We start from the raw sequence: 22,006 nt of genomic DNA on the forward strand, positions 1-22,006 counted from the left end.
TGCATAAGATTAGAAATAAATAAGCTCAAGCTTTGGAGAAATGACCTTGGTGAGAGGAGTGGTGCAGTCTGGAGAAACAGAGCACGCAGTCCTTTACTGCAGTGTTAGGACATTAATGCTGATGCAGACTGGTAAGCATGACTGATTTAAATTGATTAGTTTAGCCTATTTAATTATAGAGAAGGTATAGATGAGCAATAAATCAATTCATAAAATACATTTCAAAAACTCAATTCTATGAATATTTAAATATCATGATCTGTCAAATGTACCTACTGGATATATGTTGCTTTCCATTGCCAAAGAATTGCCATGGTAGAGACATCAGTCAAGCCTGAATCTTGTGTAATGACTTTCTCGACAAGGCCACAGTGAAGATGCACTGTAGCGAAGATGTTCTTTTCCTTTTTTTTTTTTTTTTTTCTGGTGCATTACATCACTGGGCAAATGAACATGTGGACACAGCTGGAGCTGCATGCCTGCCACACACCACACTGGATCTATCATTGTATCTTATGTCACGATTTCAGTGGTAGTATAGCTACTCATCTCACACAGACTAAAAAACCCTGCCGCAGAGGCATGCACGAATGCACACGCAAACGCACACGTGTGTGGGTTGGGGAGGGGATTGCTGCAGCAGTGCTCACACGGGTACAGGGCTAGATGCTGCACAGAGGAATAATAATAATAATAATAAATATTATATTGTATCATATCATATCTAATTGTCTCACAACTCTTGTATGAATATGAAGCAACTGAAAAAGCATTCTGTCATGCAATATTCATAGAATATATAAGGTTTAACCTGATTATCCTTTTTTTTTTTCATTACTAGGATGAAAATATTTTCACACATCATTATCATTTTTTAGTCCCAATAAAGAATTTTTATTATTTTTTCCTTTTGGCGTTGAACCCGATCTGCAATTCATTTCATTTGGTGGCATCTAAAATCCTGTTAGTCCCTTTCTGTTCCTTTGCACTGCCTCTGCAGTACCGTAGCTCATCTGCCATTGTCATTTCCTCTAGAACCTACCGAACCATGCAGAAACTAATGTGCATTATCATATTTCTTAATTCCCATGAGACCCCTGGCATACACATTCATACACAGACACACGTAGTGAATTGCCGAATGGAGTCATTAATCACATGCACCTTAGGGTTTAAGGAGATCTCATGGGACTCTTCTGGGTTCTTTTACATAACTGGCAGATCATCACCGGTGCCAGCACCGCAGTGTGTTATACGACATCAGAACACGTTAAAGCACTGCACCTGCAGCAGACCGATCATCCAGCTCTGCTCTGCTCTCCCTCCCTCACTGGCACTTACCTACATACATGACGCCCTCTTTGGTCTTCTGAGCCGCCTCTTCAACGCCAGCTTTGGTCTTCTCTGCGGCGGCCACCACTCCCTCTTTGGCCATGGAAAATCCCTTCATTAGTACATCCATCCTGGCTGCTGTGTATGGAGCTGCGGTTAAGATGTAGAAAACAGAGAATATAGAAAGATGGGACTGCTCTCTGTGGCAATGTGTGTGTGTGTGAGGGTTTGTGAGTAAATAGAGCCGTAGAGAGATAGAGAGAAAGAGAGCTGGAATGAGGGAGAGAGGATTATGGGGCAATTCTGTGCTCAAACAGAAACACACCGAGCCACCTTTGACGTAGAGATTGGTGTATCAGGCACGTGAGAGGAAGTGTGAGACTGCGAGGGAGAGGGAGAGAGATAGAGAGGAGAGAGATAGAGAGCGAGAGAGAGAGAGTGAGAGAGAGAGAGAGAGAGAGAGAGAGAGAGAGAGAGCAGGCGCACCAGGACTGGATGCAAAGAGACAGAGCCTGCTGAATGCTGCAACGCATTTATGTCAGGCTGCAGCTTTAGACCACCCCCTATTTCACACACATACATATACACACACACACACACACACACACACACACACACACACACACACACACACACACACACACACACACACACACACACAAAATAAATTGATTGTGAATGAGACACACTGATCTGAAATATGACACCAGCATAATACATTTTTTCATTAAACAGGACATTTCTTGTTGATTGTTGTACTTGTTACATTTTGTGCTTTATGTTCTGTGACATCTGATCTCAGCAGTTTCAAACTGTTCCTCAGTTGCATTTGTAGGTTCCTGTTAGAATTCTCTTAGCATTTAATGGCTTTTCAACAAATAGTAATACTGATGATGTATATGACGAAGCTCTAAGAAAAAACCTCAATGATGAAATACAGTCGTGTCTACAACCTGACCACAAAAAACAGCTGAATCACCCTGTTTTCATCCCAGTAAAGGATGTGACTACACAGCAAATTTTAGTGTGCTGTGGATTGCTGAACATCCACCCTCTTGCTCAAAGCTAATTGGTCCATGACAGGTCAATGGGTGGATTTGATGGAAACAGAGGCAGTCTCTCGAGGCCTGTAAGATGGAGTGAACCCTGATGGCAGGAGATGAGGTCTCGTTCTCTTTTTTTCCCCCAGACTCAATGCTAGGCTTCTAGTCGGCCAGCTGGCTACCATTATCACCAGACACAGCATGAGGAGAATAGCATCAAACACACAAAATAAAGCAGACTAAACATGAAGCATGTTTGTGCTCCCTTCTGCAGTGACTACAAACACGTCACAGACATAACACCCTATCACGCCGCAGAAATACACTGCTGTATGTTGTATTACACCATGACACAGAGTTACTGATTCATGTACCATCATGTTTATATATGAGTAAAGCTCTTAGACACTGCCATTCACTGTCAACTAAACAACTAAACCATATTTATGTGAAATATAGTTTTTCTCAAAGAATTATACATACAGTATTCTATGTATTATCTACATTTTGTTGATGTTTTTCATTTTGTTATTTTTATTAGTTTCATTACAACCAAATCTTTAAAAAAAAAAAAAAGGGAAATACTGGTCAGTATATTAGACAGTGAAATATTTAATACACTTTTTGTCTAAAAACCCATCTTTTAAAGCTCCCACACTTTCTGTCTCTTAATGCATATATATATATATATATATATATATATATATATATATATATATATATATATATATATATATATAAACGTTTTTTTTTAGCCAGGTAAGCCTAAGCTATTTGTTATGCTCACCAGGATCTGTATTGTTTCAATTCTTTCAGTGAAAATAGACAGAATCTTGGCTTCCCTTTACACCTTAACATACCAATAAAGACTAATATATACTGAAATAGAAAATATGACTGTACTATTTTCTCTCTGACTCTCAGTCTTTGCTCTCTGATTTAAAAGCTCAGTTCCCAGGTGGAAATTTGTAGGATTGGAAATGACTAGCAAACTTCAGTCACCAAATTCTTTTTAAGTGGCTATCTGATTAGTTTTTGCCAATTTCCCTCTACACAGCCTGTACTTTCCCATTACTTAACAGTTACCAGTCTGAAACAACCATAGACTTCCTTTAAGGTTTATGGAAAGTTGGATAGCACTCAAACATGTTTACATGGTAGCTGAGCATGGTTTATAGACTTTTCTGTTCTGCACCAATTCTGTAAAGACCCTCACTGTTCACTTAATTACTATATATTATGCAGGCCAATCATGTGGCAGCTGCATGCTGGATAAAAGCAAATGCAGGCAAAAATAAAAAAAAAAAAAGTAAAAAGTAAAAAATATATTGTATATATATTTAAACATTTCTGTTTATACATTATAATGGTCCATACTTAGTTACATCTCAAATCCTGATGTTTAGATGAATTCTTAGACTATTGCACTACTTTCAAAATGTAATCAAGTTTTTCATTTCAGGCAAAAATAAAGGCAAAAATGGGATGACACGGTGGTTCTGAAATGTAAGGTCACTAAGGGTCAGCTCAGTGGACAGGAAGCTCTTGATCAGTGTGCAGGAAACTGTGAAGTTTTGACAGGGTCTGTGGCCAGCAGCATGTGTTTGTTGTCACAGCTGAGCCACACACGATAGAATCGGTCAGACGGACACTGAACCCGTGGCTCTAAGGAGCACCGCATTGCAAATCCACAACATTGTACACTGTAGCCTGGTTTTCTTCAATTTATCCACACAATAGGACCCTTCTCCGTTTTTCCAAACAGGGCGGGCCTTGCGCAGCTGCTTTGCTGGTGGGATGTTGTCTCTTTAGATTGAGAAAGCACAGCTGATATCTGCTAAAAGGGTCTGGGGTCAGCACTGAGAACAAGGCCTCTAGTGTGTGAGGGCACTTATTTATAATTTAGGACACAGACATGAAGCTGGTTCCTTTGCAACACTTTGCACTGGTTAATTTTGTGTTGTTAGAAAAAAAAAACACCTGATAAATGTATGCCAAACACACTCAAATTTATTACTGCTTTCCAACAGGATAGAAAGTATACAAAAAGGTACATACATGTGTGTGTGGCAGTGAAAGCATAAGCCCTGTATATAATTGACAACCAGTTTCCTCCAGCACCTTTAACCCTTTAAAACAAGCAGCCTCTTTCCTTCAATTGTTTGAGGGTGTAATACTGTCAAGGGAGAGGAGGGAGTGAGAGACCGAGAGACCGAGAGACAGGAAGTGGGTGCAGAGAGGGTGGGGACTGAGAAAGTTTTGTGAAAAAGCTTGAAGTCTGAGAGAGAAGAGCACACAAATAGAAAGGCAGAGGGAGAAAACTGTTCTCAGAAGCAAACTACAAACTGGAGAATCATTTCCAGTGCCTTTTTCCTGATGCTGCCTGTGTGTTTTTGTGTAAGAGGCAGGGGGATGGACATCACTGTGCTCATGTTGCTGCTGGCCATGCTGCAATGCTCATATTGCTTTAGTGAGCTGAGAGCCAGGGATCCAGATGTAGAGGAAAAAGAAAAGGCAGAGCTTAAAAGCAACTTTAGCCCAGCTAACACCATGGTTCCACTTGAATATGAGCATCTCAGCAGATCTGGACAAATGGATACTCAGGTGGAGAGACCTGAGAAGCCTTTGACCTTTTTGAGCGAGAGTTTACATCAGCCTGCAGGCACAGGGTAAGAACATTTTACTTATTAAATCAATAATGAAAACAGTATAAAGATGCAAATAGTTAAATACTGCACCAAGTTAACAGTGATTTACAATTTTGCAAGTCAGAATGCTTCCTATAAATCTACAAATATTAGGGCTAGTTAGAATGCATCAGTTTGTTACAAATTTCCTACCATCTGCATCTCATATACATAAATAAAAATAAAGATAATTATAATATAAAAAAAGATACTGTGGAGATTTTTGATTCTTAACATACAAACAATATAAATGCATACTCAAAGGTAAAACAGTGGTCCTAAAAGTCATATTTATATTGTATTTGGCTTTTACAGGTACATTGCATTCCTCTATAAATACTTGCGTCTTACATTCTCACAAATATGCTATATAGTGAAACACTTTACATTGTTTTTTAATATACCTCAAGTGCATATTTCCAGCACAATAGTAATTTCACCTTGTACTAATAATTACTAAGTGATTAATTAAAGTGATTAATTAAAACTATAAACCTTGTTTCCATGAGGAGCTGAATTGTTGCCATAGAGTTATTTTTTGTTTCATCTGACCGGTTATGTTTTTCCAAAAGATTTCTTGGTCTACATGCTTTTAGATGTGTATCTCTGTGCTTATTTTTAGCAACAAAGTTTTTTGCATGGATTGTAGGAAATAAGATTACTAAAATGCAATTTATTGCTTATTGCTTTCAGGTCATCCTTTAAGTTTCTCTCACACCCAATTTTGAATCTGAAAACATGCAGTCTGAGAGTGTGTGAAATTGTGCATGGTGCAAGTGTCCTGTTTTTATTAGTGAACGTTGTGCCTGTATATTACATATAATTGTTCTGTGTTGATGTTTAAGAGCTTCCCTGTTGCCCTGGAGCATTTTTCATTTCAGTGCTAAAGTATAGGAGATGTATATATGAGAAGTCTAGGAAGCTCTTTCACCTTCACCACTATTGCTACTTTTTACCAACCAACATCGGTTTTTCAACATCGGTCAACATATATTATCAAGTGAACAAGGGAAAATTTGCACAAGAACATTTATCATCCAGCATTTCTCTCTCGAACATGATACATTTTTGTGTAACTTTTTACTATTTACACACCAAACTCCATTACTAACCAAACTATTAGGAAAACCATACCCATACTGGATAGGGCCTTCTTTTACTTTCAAAATGGCATATTTCTTAATGTCATGAAAGTTGAAAAACATATTTTGTGATTTAGACTTAATGTTGATATAATTGCAACACTCATTTTCTGTAGATGCATTTTCATGCTGCAAATCTGCTTCACCATGTCTATTAATCTATGTATTTTCTATTGAAATCTGCTCTTGGTGTTTGACAAGGCCACTAAAATCCCTGAATTCATTGTCATGTTCATTTGTGACATGGTATATTATCATGCTGGAAATAGATATTAGAGGATGTATAAATTGTAGCCAATTGTAGCACATGTTCACCAACAATACTGTAATAGGCTGTGGCATTCAAACAATGATTGATTGGTATTAAAAGGCCCAAAGTGTGCCAAGAAAACATTTGTGGTACCAAATTCTGACCCTACCATCTATGTGCCTTAGCATAAATTTAAATTATCAGACACACTTCATATTTACAGTGTTCAACTGTCCGGTTTTTGTGAATCTATGGCCACTGCAGACTCCTGCCTTCTGTTTATGGCTGAAAGAATTGGAACCAGACATGGACTTAACCTTGGTCAGCCCAGGGTTAACATGTGCTTTCTGAGATTTCTTTGCTCACCAATAATTGTACAGAGTGGATAATTGTGTTATAGTAGCCTTTCTGTCCGTTTAAAACAGTCTGGCCATTCTCCATTGATATCTCTCATCAACAGGCATTTTTGTCTACAGAACTAGATGTTTTTATTTGTAATTGCACCATTCTGATTTAATTTTGTAGACTATTGTGCATGAAAATCCCAGGAGATCAGCCGTTATAAAATACTCAAACCAGCCTGTTTGGCATCAACAACCATACCGCAGTCAAAATCATCAAGATCAAAATTTTTTCCCCATTCTGATTGTTAATGTGAACATTACCCGAAGCTAGTGGCTCGTATCTGCAGTATTTTATGCATTGCCCTACTGCCACATATTTGACTGATTAGAACTGCATGAATGATTAGGTGTACAGGTGTTTCTAATAAAGTGCTTAGTGAGTGTATAATGGCAGGCTCCGCCATATAAAGGTTAGAGAGGGTTAAGGGTCTGGTTTAAATGAGCAAATATGTCAGTTTGAACCCCAAGCCTAGAATGTTTAACCAACGAGCTAGAAATGTAGCCAAATCAGCAGATATTATGCGCATATCTTGGAAGTGGTATATAATAATAAAACTAACAAATGTTCCCAAATTCTGTCCGATATCAAATATATTTAAATATGTGGTCAAAAAGTGGAAATGCTCTAATTTAGTTCTATAAAGTTTAAACTAATTAATATGGCTGAGTAAATATGGCTGTTTTAGGCCGATCATGAGCTCAAGTTGATGTACTGTCATCATGCAGAGCACAGGTTCCCAGTGAAATATGATCCCAGGAGATGCTCTGCACAGGGGATACTTAGTGTAGCTCATTCATCAGCAGGTAGAAAAAAGCATAGCGTATTGAGTCTGGACTAGCATGAACCAGTGTATGTGTGCAGACATGACTCACCGAAGAGGCTCAAATAAAAACATAAGAGGTGTTTAAAAACAGATTCATCGATAAAAACTACGAGCTGAGATGAAAGATGGAGTGAAGATTAAAAACCGATGAGATGAGGGGTATAGAGGCTTGAACAAATGGTATTAGATTAAAAGTATACAGCACACAAAGAAAAGGACAGTCAAGCCACATGATAGGATTAGAGAAATAGATGATAGAAATAGATGATAAACCAATTCATGTAGAATGAGCAGCTCATTGTATTCAATTTTTTTGCAAAATTCTGAATAGCTACTTATAGTTCTATTGGTCAAAAGTATACAACTTTGTATACATCTTAATTAAAACATGTTTGTCAACCCAGGTCTTACTAGGTTTAAGAATCACCTTGGGTTAGGCTTGGGCTGCATATTCTGTAGTGGAAAATAGTGAATAGTGACTTTGAAAACACTTCTACGATATGCATTTACTAATAAATATTGTAAATTATTCAACTGGAAAACATTCTATGCATTAGATTAAAATTTTTGTTTGCAAGATATTAAGATTGAACATAATTTACACATAATGTGGCACAGATTGGACTTAAAAAAAAAAGTCTAACGTGCATCTGACATCATTATATCATGCATTGATATGTGAATATCATCATAAATGTTGGTATATCAATTTCAACATTTTGTTAGCATAAGAGGGATCTACTAGATCTTATCACTATACAGGTTGGTATAAACAACAAACCCTTATTACTATGTCTTAGATCTTAAAAGGGCCAATAGAAGTAACAAAGCCTCTGTATTGCATATATTCATACTTTCATTCTCAAACAGCTTTCCTTATCTCAGCTCTCATCTTTCTTCTCTGCTTACACTTTAATCTTTTCTTTAACCCAGATTTCCTCCATTCTGTTTTCTTTTGTGCTGCTCTCTCCATCCAGGAACTGGTGTACATTTGTTCATCAGCGTTTGATAAACACGGCTGAGCTCAGTGGTGCTGAGGAGCATAAAGAGAGGTCAGTTAACCTGCACGCACACACGCACACACACGCGCACACACGCACACACACGCACACACACGCACACACACGAGTATACAAGGTTGAGAAGATCCATTTTTATTTTAATCAGGGCTGTAATTAATGGAATAATCGTGATCTCATGTTTATGCATTAGGATTGATTTGTGTGTACAGGATATTTAATCTCAGTTTTTCTTGTTATGGTAAATCTGGTTTGGCAATTAGGACATTTCCTTTGTTCAAATTGGAGATAATTTTTAAACACTTGATTGCAACCATCATTTAAGATTCACCAATTCTGAAAATGGCATGAGAAACCAATGCATTTATAAGATTCATATATCACTATGGCTTAAAAGATTTTCAAAAAAGAAACAGTTTGGTCATTAATGGTCAGTTCTATGCTAGAAGGAAAAAATAAGTGAGAATTTAAATCAAAGAACACATCCTAACTCTATTATGTTGTTGGATGTTTTGTCAGATAAAAGACTGATACACTTATAAAAAAAAAAAAAAAATAGTGCATCCTGAATAAGTATTATTTATAAATACTAAAGCAACACCTCACAGTATCAGGCAGAAGGTTGCAAACCTGTCTTTCAGTAGGACATTAGTACTAGGAATTTCTCTAAAATTGACAACAGTGTGAAGACATTAGATGACTAGTATAAAGACATAAAGACTATACATAAAAAATTGTGAACTTAAAAAAACATGCCCACACAATAATACTCTGAGTTACACTTTTCCTGTCAAGAGAAATGTGCATGTATGTAAATTTGTGACCCGCTGAAAATACATTCCCTTATTGACTTTAAAGTGGAACTGCATGTGAAACAATGAACTTAAACATATTTAGCTTACATCAGTACAAACCTCTGATGTCTTTAAATGGTACTGATCAGCTCTCCTCACATCCTATGTATAGACAGAAGAAGAAAACTAATAATGCATTGTATTGGAAATGCTGCCCAGGCCATGGAGGCTACTTCTGTCAGGAGACAGGTAAACACATTCCCACACATCCACAATCACCCTAAACTTTATCATTAGGATTTACACTATAAACAATGACCTACGTGACCTACAAACATGTCATACCAATGTGTAGAATGAACTACTGCTAATTGTTCTAAAGAAATGTTCACTTCTCTGGTTGGTGGGAGTTATATCTTCCACAGTTTTTTCAAATGTCTAAATTTTGGTTATTTCAGTTGCTATACAGAATTAAATATAACCAGATATGTTTAGATTATGGGAATATAACCAGATATGTTTAGTTTATGGGAATATAAAGCATGAACAGTGCATTTTGCAGCTAGAAATTATTTATGTACACAGAGTGTAGCAACCAGCAGAAATAGAACCCAGGCCATAAAATATGCATTTCATTGCACAGCTGATGTAAAAGGCCACATTAATTAGCATTGGTTGGACTTGGTGTAAAATGGGGGCAGGAGTAGTGTGGATAATGTGAGAGGTATTACGTTATTGGGAAAAGTCCAGAGTGCTGACATGTTTTCATTCCAGTCAAACGAAAGCCACAATAGTTTAAAGAACAACAATGATTGTTTAAACAAGTGGAATCACTTGTGGTTTTTCTTTGGATGAAAACCTGCAGCCACACAGACCCTTTGCAGATAAGATTTATGATAAGACCCTAGTATTATAATTTAATGAATGAGATCATTATTTAGAATATATTTTATGTCATGTAGCACTTCCCTGTCATTCACAGTGGCTTCAACAAGAATAGGTCAACCACACACAGAATCAACCCCAACAGACGTTTCACCGGATGATAACTCAGATTCTGGCAAGTATTCTGAATTTAGACCTAAATGATCTCACTTTTGGCACATAACTCATAATCCCTCACACTACAGTGCTTGTTTGCTTCTTCCATTAACGTCTGGTTCTAACATGTAGAAAATATTCCCACAAAATATTTTGCTCTGCAATGAAACCTCAAGTGACTGGAAAATGAGAGGGAGGCAGTTAAACCTAAGAATGCAATAGCATAAAAGATTTGAGGATGAAGTTTTAGAGTCAACTATTTAAACAAACATTAATATTTTGTTATGTTGTGTGTGGACCTCAATGGATTTATTACTACACTGCAATACTTTACTATTTAGTTGTCAAAGGTCTCCCAAGATATAGAAATGAGAGGATATTATAAATTTGAAAAGTGGTTAATGGACATGCAAAATTCAAAAAATTTGACATATACTTAAAAAAAAAAAAAATCACATTTACTAGATTCACACATGTTCAGAGTTTGAATTTACAAAACTGTGAATTCCAATTTCTGGTTCTGCCAAGCTAGTACCATTTTGTGCTTGTGTTTTAGACAGGATCTTGTAGATCATTTGGATGGAAAAATTTTAACTGAACTGTATATTTTTCAGATCCTCTGACACTGGTGACTAAAATGAATCTAGCTTGGACCGCTAAGCCAGAGCAAGTGGTCACCATTATACAAATATACGAGTATATCTGCTGCAATGATTTGAATAATATATAAGACCATAACTGTGGGCGTTAAACTGGCAAATGACATTCTGGAGGATTCAGGCAGGGTTGGAGGAAATAGTGTGAAGCAATTTTAACTTGTGCCTCCTGTCTGAGAATAAAATGTGGCTTTATAAGGGTACATCAATCTAAACATAGAGGATTAGCATTTAGAGATACCGCACATTCAGTGAAGTTGATACAATCTTTTATTGTGGTTTATTCTTTTTTAATACAATGCAAGAGTGCTGGCATGTCTGGAACAACTTTGTGGGATGATTTAGCATTGACGGGTATTGTTAACACCTGTGGTAATAAATACTCAACCTAGAAGCAGATGTAAAAGTTCTGTCTCTAGTTATCTATTCTAATATGATTAGATGAAATGGGTAACTTTTCTGACATCACTGTTTTGTTTCAGGCAGCGCTGGAGCTATTCCTCCTTCTCCTTCTTCTCCTTCTTTTCCTTCTATGCCTTTCATGGATTCGAGCAGCATGGCAATTCATCAAATATTTGCAGCAGTAATGACCCAACTTCAGCCAGTGCTGAATGGCTTTAATCATACTTTGGAGAATTTGTCCAGAAAGGTGGAAGACTTCTCTGTAGAATTGAACAATCTGAAGAATGAACAAGAGAGTATGTCCAAAACAAGGCATGCACATGAAGAAAAATATAAGAAGGACCTTGAAGACAACTTGGAACAGATACATCAGATATGGACAGAGTTGGACTCACAACAAAAAGAAATAGAACAAACAGTACACTTGCAACAAGAACGTCTGCTTCATAATATGACTAGTCTGCAGGACAGAATTTACCACTGTATGAACGTGAGTCATGAGGAAATACAGGTACATTAAACAGCATTTAGAGCTCAAGGTTTCAAAATTAGTAAAAGAATATTAGAGTGTATTTGAATCTCTGTTTTTTTGTTGTCCTATTTAGGTGAGTTTAGAGTCCCTGAATAAATCCATGGAAGAAATTCAACTTAATCATGAAAGGCTGCAGGAGACAACAGAGGGAGAACATGATCTCACACTTAATGCTAGTGAAAGCCAGTCACAGCTGGAGACTAGTATGTGGGAGGCAATCAGTAGTCTGGACATGAAAGTGCTCAATAACACAATGGAGCTCATTCCTCTCACTGAAAACTCCAAACATTTGATTAATATTGTCCAGAAGTTAGACCATAACTTGAGGAACCTGAGTCAACACCTGGAGTACATCAGCCACAACACAGAGGTCCATTTGGCACAGATTGGCCTTGAAGTAGAGGCAGCTAGAGTTGGTACTCAGAAAATAGTTAATGAACTAGCTTCTAATCACAGTACACTAGAGAGAGATTTGCGAGATATTCAACTTGATGTGGACAATATCTATCAGCATGTCCAAAATAATGAGCTTGCCACAGTAGGTGAGGTTTGCAGCTGTAAAGAAATCAGTGAGTCATTGATTAAGTTGGAATCTAAGGTTACTAATGTCACAAACCTCGCTAAAGAAAACCAGTATGCCCTGGAAGATGTTGAGGCGAAGAAAGGACTTGGCCAGTGGCCCCTTGAAGTTGAAGATCTCCGTCAAGGCCTGTGGAGTGTGAGAGAATCACTAGCATTTGAGCAAGTAAAAAGAAAAACTCTTTATGACAACCTGGCCCAGTTAAAAAGTTCTCTCCAGGACAGCCAAAAGGAGATCACTGGGCTTAAAGGCCAATTTGTCGCTAAGGAAGCAGAAATTAGACACATCTCTGCATCATTCACTTCTTTACTCAAGGACGCCATCCGCCACTCTGATGTTCTTGAGGTGCTTTTAGGAGATGAGGTAATGGAGTTCACAAGCTGGACCGAGAGCCAGCAGAAAGAGCTTGCTATTCCTGTACTGCTGCAGAAAATGCGTCTGATGCAAGAAAAGATCGATAGTCATGATTATAGCTTGACCACTTTAAGGAAGAACAGTGCCAGTGCTCAAATGACTAATGATGACCCTGTGGCATTTACAGAATGGAGCCTCACAAAAGACCAGGGGAGTAATACTGAAGATCAGAGAGACATTTTAACAGACATTTCCAGAAGGGAGGATGATGATGACTACTCAGTTAGTGACTTCTGGAGCCTTGGCAAGGAAGTGGAGCAGCTTGCTAACAGACTCAGCATGCTGGAACAGCAACCATGCAACTGCACTGCTGCCCCCAGTGGTGTTGTAATGGAACTGCAGAGAGATTTTATAATCCTGCAACAAACTCTGGAGGCTCATCTGAGAACTTTCCAGACCTTATTCGTATATACAGAAGAGCTAGCTGGGTCATCTGGGGGTGTGAACTTGGACCAGCTGCAGACCATGCTGAGAAAAGAGAGGAAGAGAAAGAAGGGACAAAATATGCAGAAAAATGGAGAGACAAGCAGCATGCGCAGTAAAAGGCACACTGGGAAAGAGTAATGACATTTCTGGTGGTTATTAACACCACATATACTGATAGCTTCTGGACTTGTAGGAGATTTGTCAGTTCAAATCCTGGAAATAAAAATTCCAGATGATGCATCTTATTAATGCAAAAAAATCTTTTAGATGGTGAGATGTTTATACTTTCTTTTGAAAAGTAGGAGGAATGCAGCCCTATACTGCAAAATAGTTTAAGTGGTACACACTTTGTAAGAAAAACCCTTCCAAAGGTTCTTACATTTGTTAAACAAAAAAGGTTCTACTTTGACATACTCAGCTGTGCAAAGAGACAGAGAAAAAATCCCATAATAGCATCCCATGTAGCAAAAATGGTAAGAATCCTAAGGGTAAAAAAAAAAAAAAAAAACTAATTTGTTTTACAGAAGCCTATACACTACTTTAATGCTATAATGCCTCTTAATTAAAATTTCTAGGTCTCTAGGTCTGGATGACCTATTAGAAATATTAACACGAAACATTCCTGTGTATTTTGGGTATCTAGTGTCGCTTTTAGAAATTAATGGTTGCTCACTGTAATTAGTATCTGAGGAGACATTACATCCAGTTTATACCAATTGTTTAAGTAGATTATTGCCAAATCACCTGGAATTAGCTTTGGAAATGTAAGTAAAAATGCTATAACAGCCCTCTCCGTCTTTTTCATACGAATACAGCCATCGCTTTGTGGTTTTCACCATTGGTCTGAATCGGCTGCAAGGTGTTTCTAAACCATGGCAGTGCAGTTCATTATCAGAAGTGTGTCATGGTCCCCACCTTGGCATCTACCTGACATTAGAGTCATTTTTATCCCTAAGTAAGAAAGATATTCCTTGGGTGTCTACAGGAAGGGGAGGTAAGGCTTATAAGCCAGGAATGTCTCCTAAAGCTTGAGATGGATGATCATGCTGGAGCATGTGAAGAGAACACTGGTCCAAATGCAGGATTAATCACACACATTCTTCTGTTTTACACAGAGGATTAGGAAATGACAGAGAACTAGTAACTTGGAGTTACTGTGTGCAATCCAAATGCCAAAGATGACGTTCTATGCTTTTGTGTTGAAGATCTTCGTATTCAGGTGCCCCCTTGTGGCCATTTACAAAGAAAACCATACACAGGTCCTGCTGATTGACCTTTAAAGAAGGGCAAGCTCTCAATTTAAAGAGCATATCCACAACCAAGCTCCCTGATGTCGAGCTATGATCGAAGCGTGCAAGAGAGGCAGTGAGATACCCAATGGCTATGTGTTGCCCACCCTCCAAAAACGCTAGCGGTTTGTAGGATCGGTTATTAATTAATTGTTAAATTCTCAATCGGTTGATACATATTTGTGTTTTATATTTTGTATTGAGTTTGTAACAATACATTTATTTGCTAGCAAGTTTTGAATATACACAGCTTTTTAAAAGATCCAATTAAATAATCCGTGCTACTAGTTTAATGTGGGTATAAAGTCTAACAATTTTGAACCAAATATGATTATCACTTTTTCTAGACTCTGCGTGCTCAAAATAAAGGACTATGCTTCTCTTACCTTTGAGTAAATTCCCTGCAATTCATTTACACAAAGAAACACAATCATATTCGGTGAAAAGAAATTACAAAAGGATTGCATACTAAAATATTGTAATTTACTTTAAAATCGATACATTGGACAAATTTTGTGTACAGAACAGTTTTTCTTGGTAAACGTAAGGCACCTTTCTTTAACCCAGATGCTGTACAAAACAAACAAACAAACAAAAGCTTTCCTACACATGCTTCATTTGCACATTGGACATAAAAGATTCTGTTGTAAATGATACAGATGAATTTCTACTGGCTACAACACATTTATTTAAATCAAGAACAAGGCAACGGCCATGTGCTGATGCACCGATTTTGTGTGCATGGATGCTGAGCTTCAGAAATTACACAAAACAAGCTCTGATGCATTTTAATACAAGAACACTGTATGTGTGGAAACACTGCATTTTGAAGGTCTGAGCAATAGATGCAAATCAATTTCTCAAACTGTGTTCCTAATGGTATTGAAAGAGGTTTTGGCAGGGATAAAAAAAAAAAAAAAAAAAAAAACTCATTTATAATCAAGTTATTAAAATGTAATGATCCAGGCTAAATATAGGCACAGACTACATAAGCACAAATTTTAGAGTTTAATTGTTCAGCAGGATTCATGTGACTAGTGGAACCAATATACCCTGTATATTTTCTTGAAACAATTCTTTTTAGATTTCATTAAAAAAGTAAAAATACTTGTAATCTTTTAGAGAAGTACGTTCGTTTTGGCCAACAGTATCTGTACAGAAAGAACGGGACATTGAGCTAATGTTAATCTGTACTGTAATAATGTTGAGAATCACTTTTTTTCGAATGAGCATTTCTTTCTTAATATGATAGTTCATTCAACATGACATGGTTAGAATAAAAAGCACATGCAGGCGTATTCTTCAATCCTATCTGAGATATATAAGATTCTATATGCAAATCAGTCACATGAACCAAAATCTCATAAGAATCCTAAGTGGTGTGATTTGTTTGGAAGAAGTAAAGCAGTGATTGCTTGTGGGTTAGGGCTTCAGCTCACACACTCACTTCATATGTGTCATATATATAATGATTTTTGCCCTATGGTTTAAAAAAAATTCTGTGATGACTTTGTTAATGCCCGTGTACAAGGTTTCTTTGAGACCTGTATATAAATCATGCATTCTAACACAACTCACCAGTCTTCACTGCACCAATGAACGTCCCTCCGTCCTCACTGATTACATCATCCAAATGTTTTGACAACACCTCAGTATTAATTGGACAGACTTTTTAAAATAGAGAATGTGTAAGAAATTCTTCACGAGTATTTTTGTTTTAAATATCAATAACATTATTGATGAATAATATTTACTTATCTATATTTATACAGGAGAAAATCATTTAAAATAATGGTGCTCTTTCTTATGCACATGTATTGTGTGATGCAGAAAGTCTGCATTCAGAGCAGTCATTTCGAGTCCGCAAATGAACTCTTTAACACTCAAGCACAAGTCTCTCTGGCTGCCCATAGACAAAAGAACGATATTATACAGAGAACGAATCAGCCTTCTCCAATGTGTACTTGTACTTCAGGTTTTCCCCTAACCTGGCACGCGCTGCCATTTGCATCACAACAAGCAGCTTTCACAGAAAGCAATTTATTTGGCAGATCTCTCCCAATAGTGTCTAAGGGGTAAAAGAGGATGAATAGTAGAAGTAGCATGATCATTCTACTTTAAGTTAGTGTTTAGGATCTAAAAGACCTATAACTAGGTCTGTGAGAAGTTCTTTGTAGTGGTGATGGCACTCCCAGTCCAGCAGAGGGTGCTATGGAGACTCTGTTGGATGACGGTGAAAGGAAAGTGCTCTGCTCTGTAGCACTCTGCTTCACAATTCTGTTTGGAAACAGTTCCTGTATCAATGGAGTTCACATTCCCATTTCACCACTGAAGCACGCAGTGTCATCTGTAGAGATGTACTTCTCATATTTTGATGTCTTGTGATTCCACCATTTTGGCAAGTGTTTTCTTTATTCTCAGAGCAGTGAGGCGAGAGGCTGGGTTATGGGCCCAGCACTCAGACATTAGCTTCAGCATGGCTCTGAGACACTGGAGGGGGGAGAGGGAATAAAAAAGACCATTCTGTAAGCAGGATCATATCAACAAAGTATATTACTACTTTTTATTTAGCAAATATTATAGTTTAGGTAGAAAATCCTATTGTACATCTTTACTCAGAACATCCATAAAGATAGCGAAGAAAAGGAAACTAACCTAATATCATTAACAAATTCAAGGATATGTTAAAGTACACAAGCAGCAATGTGTATAATTTACTATTTAAAAAACACAACTATGTTCATTGGCACTTTGACTTAATAAAAAAACTCTAACTCGTTACCTCATCACTGTTCCAACGATTAGAGACTGTAGGCCGCATGCCCTTTACACACACGACTTCCCTCATGTCCTCATAAGATGGATCTGAAGGAACTGCGTCCCAGTACGGTAACTGGTACTCTTCCACAATGCCTACAGAAACATCAGAACATAATGGAGTTGATCATAAGTCAGGATCGTTCAATAACATGTTTAAGAAATACAGAGAATAAAACGATTTTGAAGTCTAGAAATAAAGAAGTGTAAAGACAGCAAATAATCAACAAAACAGACCTCCTGTCACACATCGCCGTGCCATTTCCCAAACCACGAGGCCATAGCTGTAGATATCTGCCATGATGTAGGCCTGGAACTGATTCTTGTTCATCGTCTCATCTAAAACCTCAGGGGCCATATACCTCCGTGTTCCCATTCGTGTGCTCAGAGGGATGTCCACCTCATTGGTGTCACTGAGGGAAACAGAGTACACGTGTACAAATCATACAATGTGTATTTATTTGATTAACCACAATCAACAATATATAGCTGGCATAGTCTGACAGAATGCGCATGCACACCTGTTATATTTAACAGCCAGACCCAGATCAGCAATGCAGCAGGTGCCGTTCTTCTTGATGAGGATGTTCTTGCTCTTCAGGTCTCGGTGAGCGATGGCTGGTTTGCCCTGCGTGCCGAAGATCTCGGTATGGAGGTGGCACAGACCACACGCTGCAGAGTAAGCCAGCTTCAGCAAAGCCTGAGTGTCCAGGGTGGTGAACTTCAGGTAGTCATACAATGAGCCGTTCTCATGGTAGTCAGTGATGAGGAAGAGCTGTGTGAAAGCTCCTGTACCCTTGATGTCAGCTGCAATAAAACCTGGGCAGAGGAAAGACGGTCCATACTGTCAGCACAACAACTCACTGGTATAGTAATGCACATTATATGCACAAAGGTTTGTGGACACCTGAAGATATGTGCTTTTTGACCATCTCATTTCACATTTAGTTCCCATTTGCTGTTATAATAAACTTGCACACTTCTGCTATCGTATCCAAAGTTATCCTAAACAATTGTGTGCTAACCGTTTGGAGAAGACCCTCATATGACTGCAAAAGCCAGCTGTCCCAATACTTATTAATAAGCAACTCAGAAAATGTTATACTGATGATCATCATCATATTATATACCGTTATAGATGATATAGAACTAAAAATTGTATGTGTGTTCACATACTTGCTTTAGACCCTGTGGTTAACATTGTAATACTCTTATTTAAAGCAATATTATTTTTTAATCGTGAATTGACAAACCTGGATGACAGAACTGAGATGTTTGTGAGAAAAATTTACAGATTTTGGTTAATAGAACTGACAGGATGTGAGGTAATCCGTTAAAAGGCACATGAGCCAGGTGTGGTCTTTAAATACATTTAAATTGCCCCTTTGATGGATAAGGGCTGTTTGAATGAAGACGGAGAAAAAATATGGATTTTTATATTGTGTATATTATTATATTTATGTGTGTGTGTGTGTGTATATATATATATATATATATATATATACACACACACACACACACACACACACACACACACACACACACACACGCGCTTTTGACCAGCCAGACAGCTGACCGTCTGACATTCATTTTCTATGAGAGTAGTTCTGCTGACTGACTGTGCAGCAATCGAGCTTAACGCTGAAGATATTTGTACTTCATATACCCCTGCCATCAACTTAGCATAACTTAGAAATGTAATACATGGCTTTGTGTGGATTGACATAATACTTTTACAACAGTGCTCTCATGCATGTATACAATTTATGGTATATAAAGTGTTTCATGCTTGTTTTTATTAACGGTTATTCAAAAATATCCATTGAAAGGACACTTCTAAACATGTTCTAATATTTTTGCAATCATGAACCCCGTCAGAACTGAGTAGCCCTGTCCTTATCCTGAGAGTTTCAAGTTAACTACACAATGCGCTGATGTAAACACAGTAGTGACATACCGAGAATGTTCTCATGTCTCATCAGGACAGTCTGGTAGATTTCTGTCTCCCTGAACCAGCTGGTTTCTTCACGAGTGAAAAACACCTTTACTGCCACTTTCTCTCCTCTCCATCGACCGAGCCACACCTCACCATAGCGCCCTTTCCCAATCTGACGCACCATCTGGATCTGTTTAGAAATAGTGCGCTGTACCTGGGGGGGTCGAGGAGATAGAATAAATAGAATGAACGGTTGAATAGACCTTCAGAACACACAACTTTAAATAGGTTACATTTAATAAGAAAGATTAATATACATATTTTAGAGTAGTGAATGTGCAGCTTGTATAGCAGTACAAATTTACTGTCCTCTAAAAATAACAACATACAACCCTTATTGTCTAAATAGCTGGCAACAAAAGTGAGTACACCATAAGTGATAACAGCTATACGTTGTTATTATCAGAAGACAGTAAATCTGTACTGCTATACAAACTGCACATTGACTAAAAAATGTGTGTATATTATTTAGTGCAACCTCGATACTAATGGGGGGGTTACGTTCTATGACCCCTCGCAAGTACCAAAAAAATCGCAAGGTTTTGATTCTCTTCTTTTGATGGCTCCTTTTTCAAGGGGGAATTGTACATGTACTGTAAACACAACAAAAATTGTTGAATAAATGTTTAATTTACTACTTTAAATGAATAATACAATAATAAAATAATTTTTCAAACATTTTCATGTACTTTATTAGTACAAAATCTTTTAAACACACTTTCGAGCCACTGGTGAACTATCAGATTTTTTCACAAGCTACTCTTAGTCCTGTTCGAAATAAAAGACGAGAACTATCGAGGTTGTGAGTGTCAAGGTTCCACTGTATATGTATATACATACATACATACATATATACATATATATATATATATATATATATATATATATATATATATATATATATATATATATATATATATATATATATATACACACACACACACACACACACACACACACACACACACACACACACACATATATATATATATATATACATATATATATATATACATATATATATATATATATATATATATATATATATATATATATATATATATATATATATGTGTGTGTGTGTGTGTGTGTGTGTGTGTGTGTGTGTGTGTATATATATATATATATATATATATATATATATATATATATTTATTTATTTATTTATTTATTTATTTATTTATTTCTTGTGTCTAGATCTTTTGTTTCAGTCTGACTACATGTTCTAATAATGAAAAACATATGTACAATATGAGCAACAAAGCAGCAAATGCCTGAAGCAAACTAATCCATATTTTTTTCCCACCAGCAGGGGGAGGCCTGATCCTGAACCGGTACTTGACTGGCTGATTAAGTCTTTCAGAGACTCGCCCGCAGGGATGAACGCTTCATCCTGCTCCAGGTCTCTTTGGTAGCGTCTCCTTTCTGTCTGCAGCTTGTACCTGAATATACACACACAAAAACACCAAAATCGAAATCACAGGTTAGCATGATGATGTAGTTCATTGAAGTACTAAAGAATGACTTATCACTAATTCATAACGTTTTCAAATCTTTGAGAAGCCAAATCTTTGACGTTACCTGTAGTAGCACACAATGGTAACTGCGAGGAGTGTGAAACAGCACACGGTCACAGAGATCAAAAAGGCCAGCCAGTGGGCATTCACAAACAAGGGATCTAGATTAAAGAAAAATAGACATTCATACACAGCTGAAGGAGGAAAACTAATAAATGACATAGGATTACACTATGGTATGTTTCTATACCTGGGCTTTGACATCTTAAACCTAATCACTTCAGACAGTTATCTCTAGGATCAGAAATAAATAACCATTTTATTTCTAATCAGAGTTTACCAAGTGCCGACATCAGATTAGCATTTACAAACAGGTGACATTATCAGTGGTTTGATTATGCTGTGTAAGCGTTCTGACGGTCTCCACTTGTCCTCTCAATGGGAAGAGTCAGTGTAAATCAGTACAAAGTTCTTCTGACTGTTCACCTTTATCCTACGATGAAGCAGTGCTTTGCTAATGGAGTGATTTCTTCAAGGATGACTCCTTCACCCCTCTCAAGGTCCACTAGAGCTAACTGGAATGGCTTGGTAAGGATGAAATTTGTGTACTGTATATAATATGCTAGACCCTTTACAGTCTACACATCACAACCTAAATAAATACCTATGGGAGTTTCTGGAGCAATGAGGTAAAAGTTGCCCTCTTCATAATCAAAATACTAATTCGAGAAATATCTCCAGACAATATGTAAAGCTGTTCAACATGTTTTTTCTTCCATCACTTTTTTTATTTTATTTCCAAGCGCACCAGAGTAAATGAATAACAACCTTGTGCTTGAGG

At 37.3% G+C, this 22,006-nt stretch overlaps 3 protein-coding genes across 6 annotated transcripts in view; 1 reads left to right on the forward strand and 2 right to left on the reverse strand.

The window, feature by feature from the left end:
• The window catches only part of sncgb (synuclein, gamma b (breast cancer-specific protein 1)), a 9,360-nt gene extending 7,572 nt beyond the window's left edge, over window positions 1-1,788 (reverse strand). Inside the window, exon 1 of one of the 2 annotated variants that reach the window (XM_046853534.1) lies at window positions 1,342-1,788. In XM_046853534.1, coding sequence (XP_046709490.1) covers window positions 1,342-1,462 — 121 coding nt within the window. In that variant the 5' untranslated portion in view covers window positions 1,463-1,788. The remainder of the gene's footprint in view (window positions 1-1,341) is intronic. The other variant, XM_046853535.1, reaches the window with a different exon arrangement.
• A 2,825-nt stretch (window positions 1,789-4,613) lies between these two features.
• On the forward strand, window positions 4,614-15,220 carry mmrn2b (multimerin 2b). Of its 2 annotated transcripts, none has more exons than XM_046853675.1 (6): window positions 4,614-5,044; window positions 8,660-8,734; window positions 9,635-9,744; window positions 10,478-10,555; window positions 11,675-12,105; window positions 12,200-15,220. In XM_046853675.1, exons 1-6 carry the CDS (start codon window positions 4,752-4,754, stop codon window positions 13,682-13,684), a joined length of 2,472 nt encoding a protein of 823 aa, XP_046709631.1. In that variant the 5' UTR covers window positions 4,614-4,751; the 3' UTR covers window positions 13,685-15,220. The 2 variants fall into 2 exon arrangements, with proteins under 2 accessions (XP_046709631.1, XP_046709632.1); XM_046853676.1 differs by having other exon boundaries at window positions 4,615-5,044; window positions 9,668-9,744.
• A 76-nt stretch (window positions 15,221-15,296) lies between these two features.
• bmpr1ab (bone morphogenetic protein receptor, type IAb) overlaps window positions 15,297-22,006 on the reverse strand; it is a 30,372-nt gene continuing 23,662 nt past the window's right edge. For both annotated transcript variants that reach the window (XM_046853679.1, XM_046853677.1), the window contains 7 exons: window positions 21,230-21,326; window positions 20,955-21,090; window positions 19,610-19,802; window positions 18,174-18,471; window positions 17,890-18,065; window positions 17,618-17,748; window positions 15,297-17,325 (listed from right to left, as the gene is read on the reverse strand). In XM_046853679.1, the coding sequence (XP_046709635.1) occupies window positions 17,200-17,325; window positions 17,618-17,748; window positions 17,890-18,065; window positions 18,174-18,471; window positions 19,610-19,802; window positions 20,955-21,090; window positions 21,230-21,326 (1,157 nt within the window). In that variant the 3' untranslated portion in view covers window positions 15,297-17,199. The remainder of the gene's footprint in view (window positions 17,326-17,617; window positions 17,749-17,889; window positions 18,066-18,173; window positions 18,472-19,609; window positions 19,803-20,954; window positions 21,091-21,229; window positions 21,327-22,006) is intronic.

Source organism: Silurus meridionalis, chromosome 7 (genome assembly GCF_014805685.1).
Source record: "Silurus meridionalis isolate SWU-2019-XX chromosome 7, ASM1480568v1, whole genome shotgun sequence".
In the NCBI taxonomy this organism is placed as follows: domain Eukaryota; kingdom Metazoa; phylum Chordata; class Actinopteri; order Siluriformes; family Siluridae; genus Silurus; species Silurus meridionalis.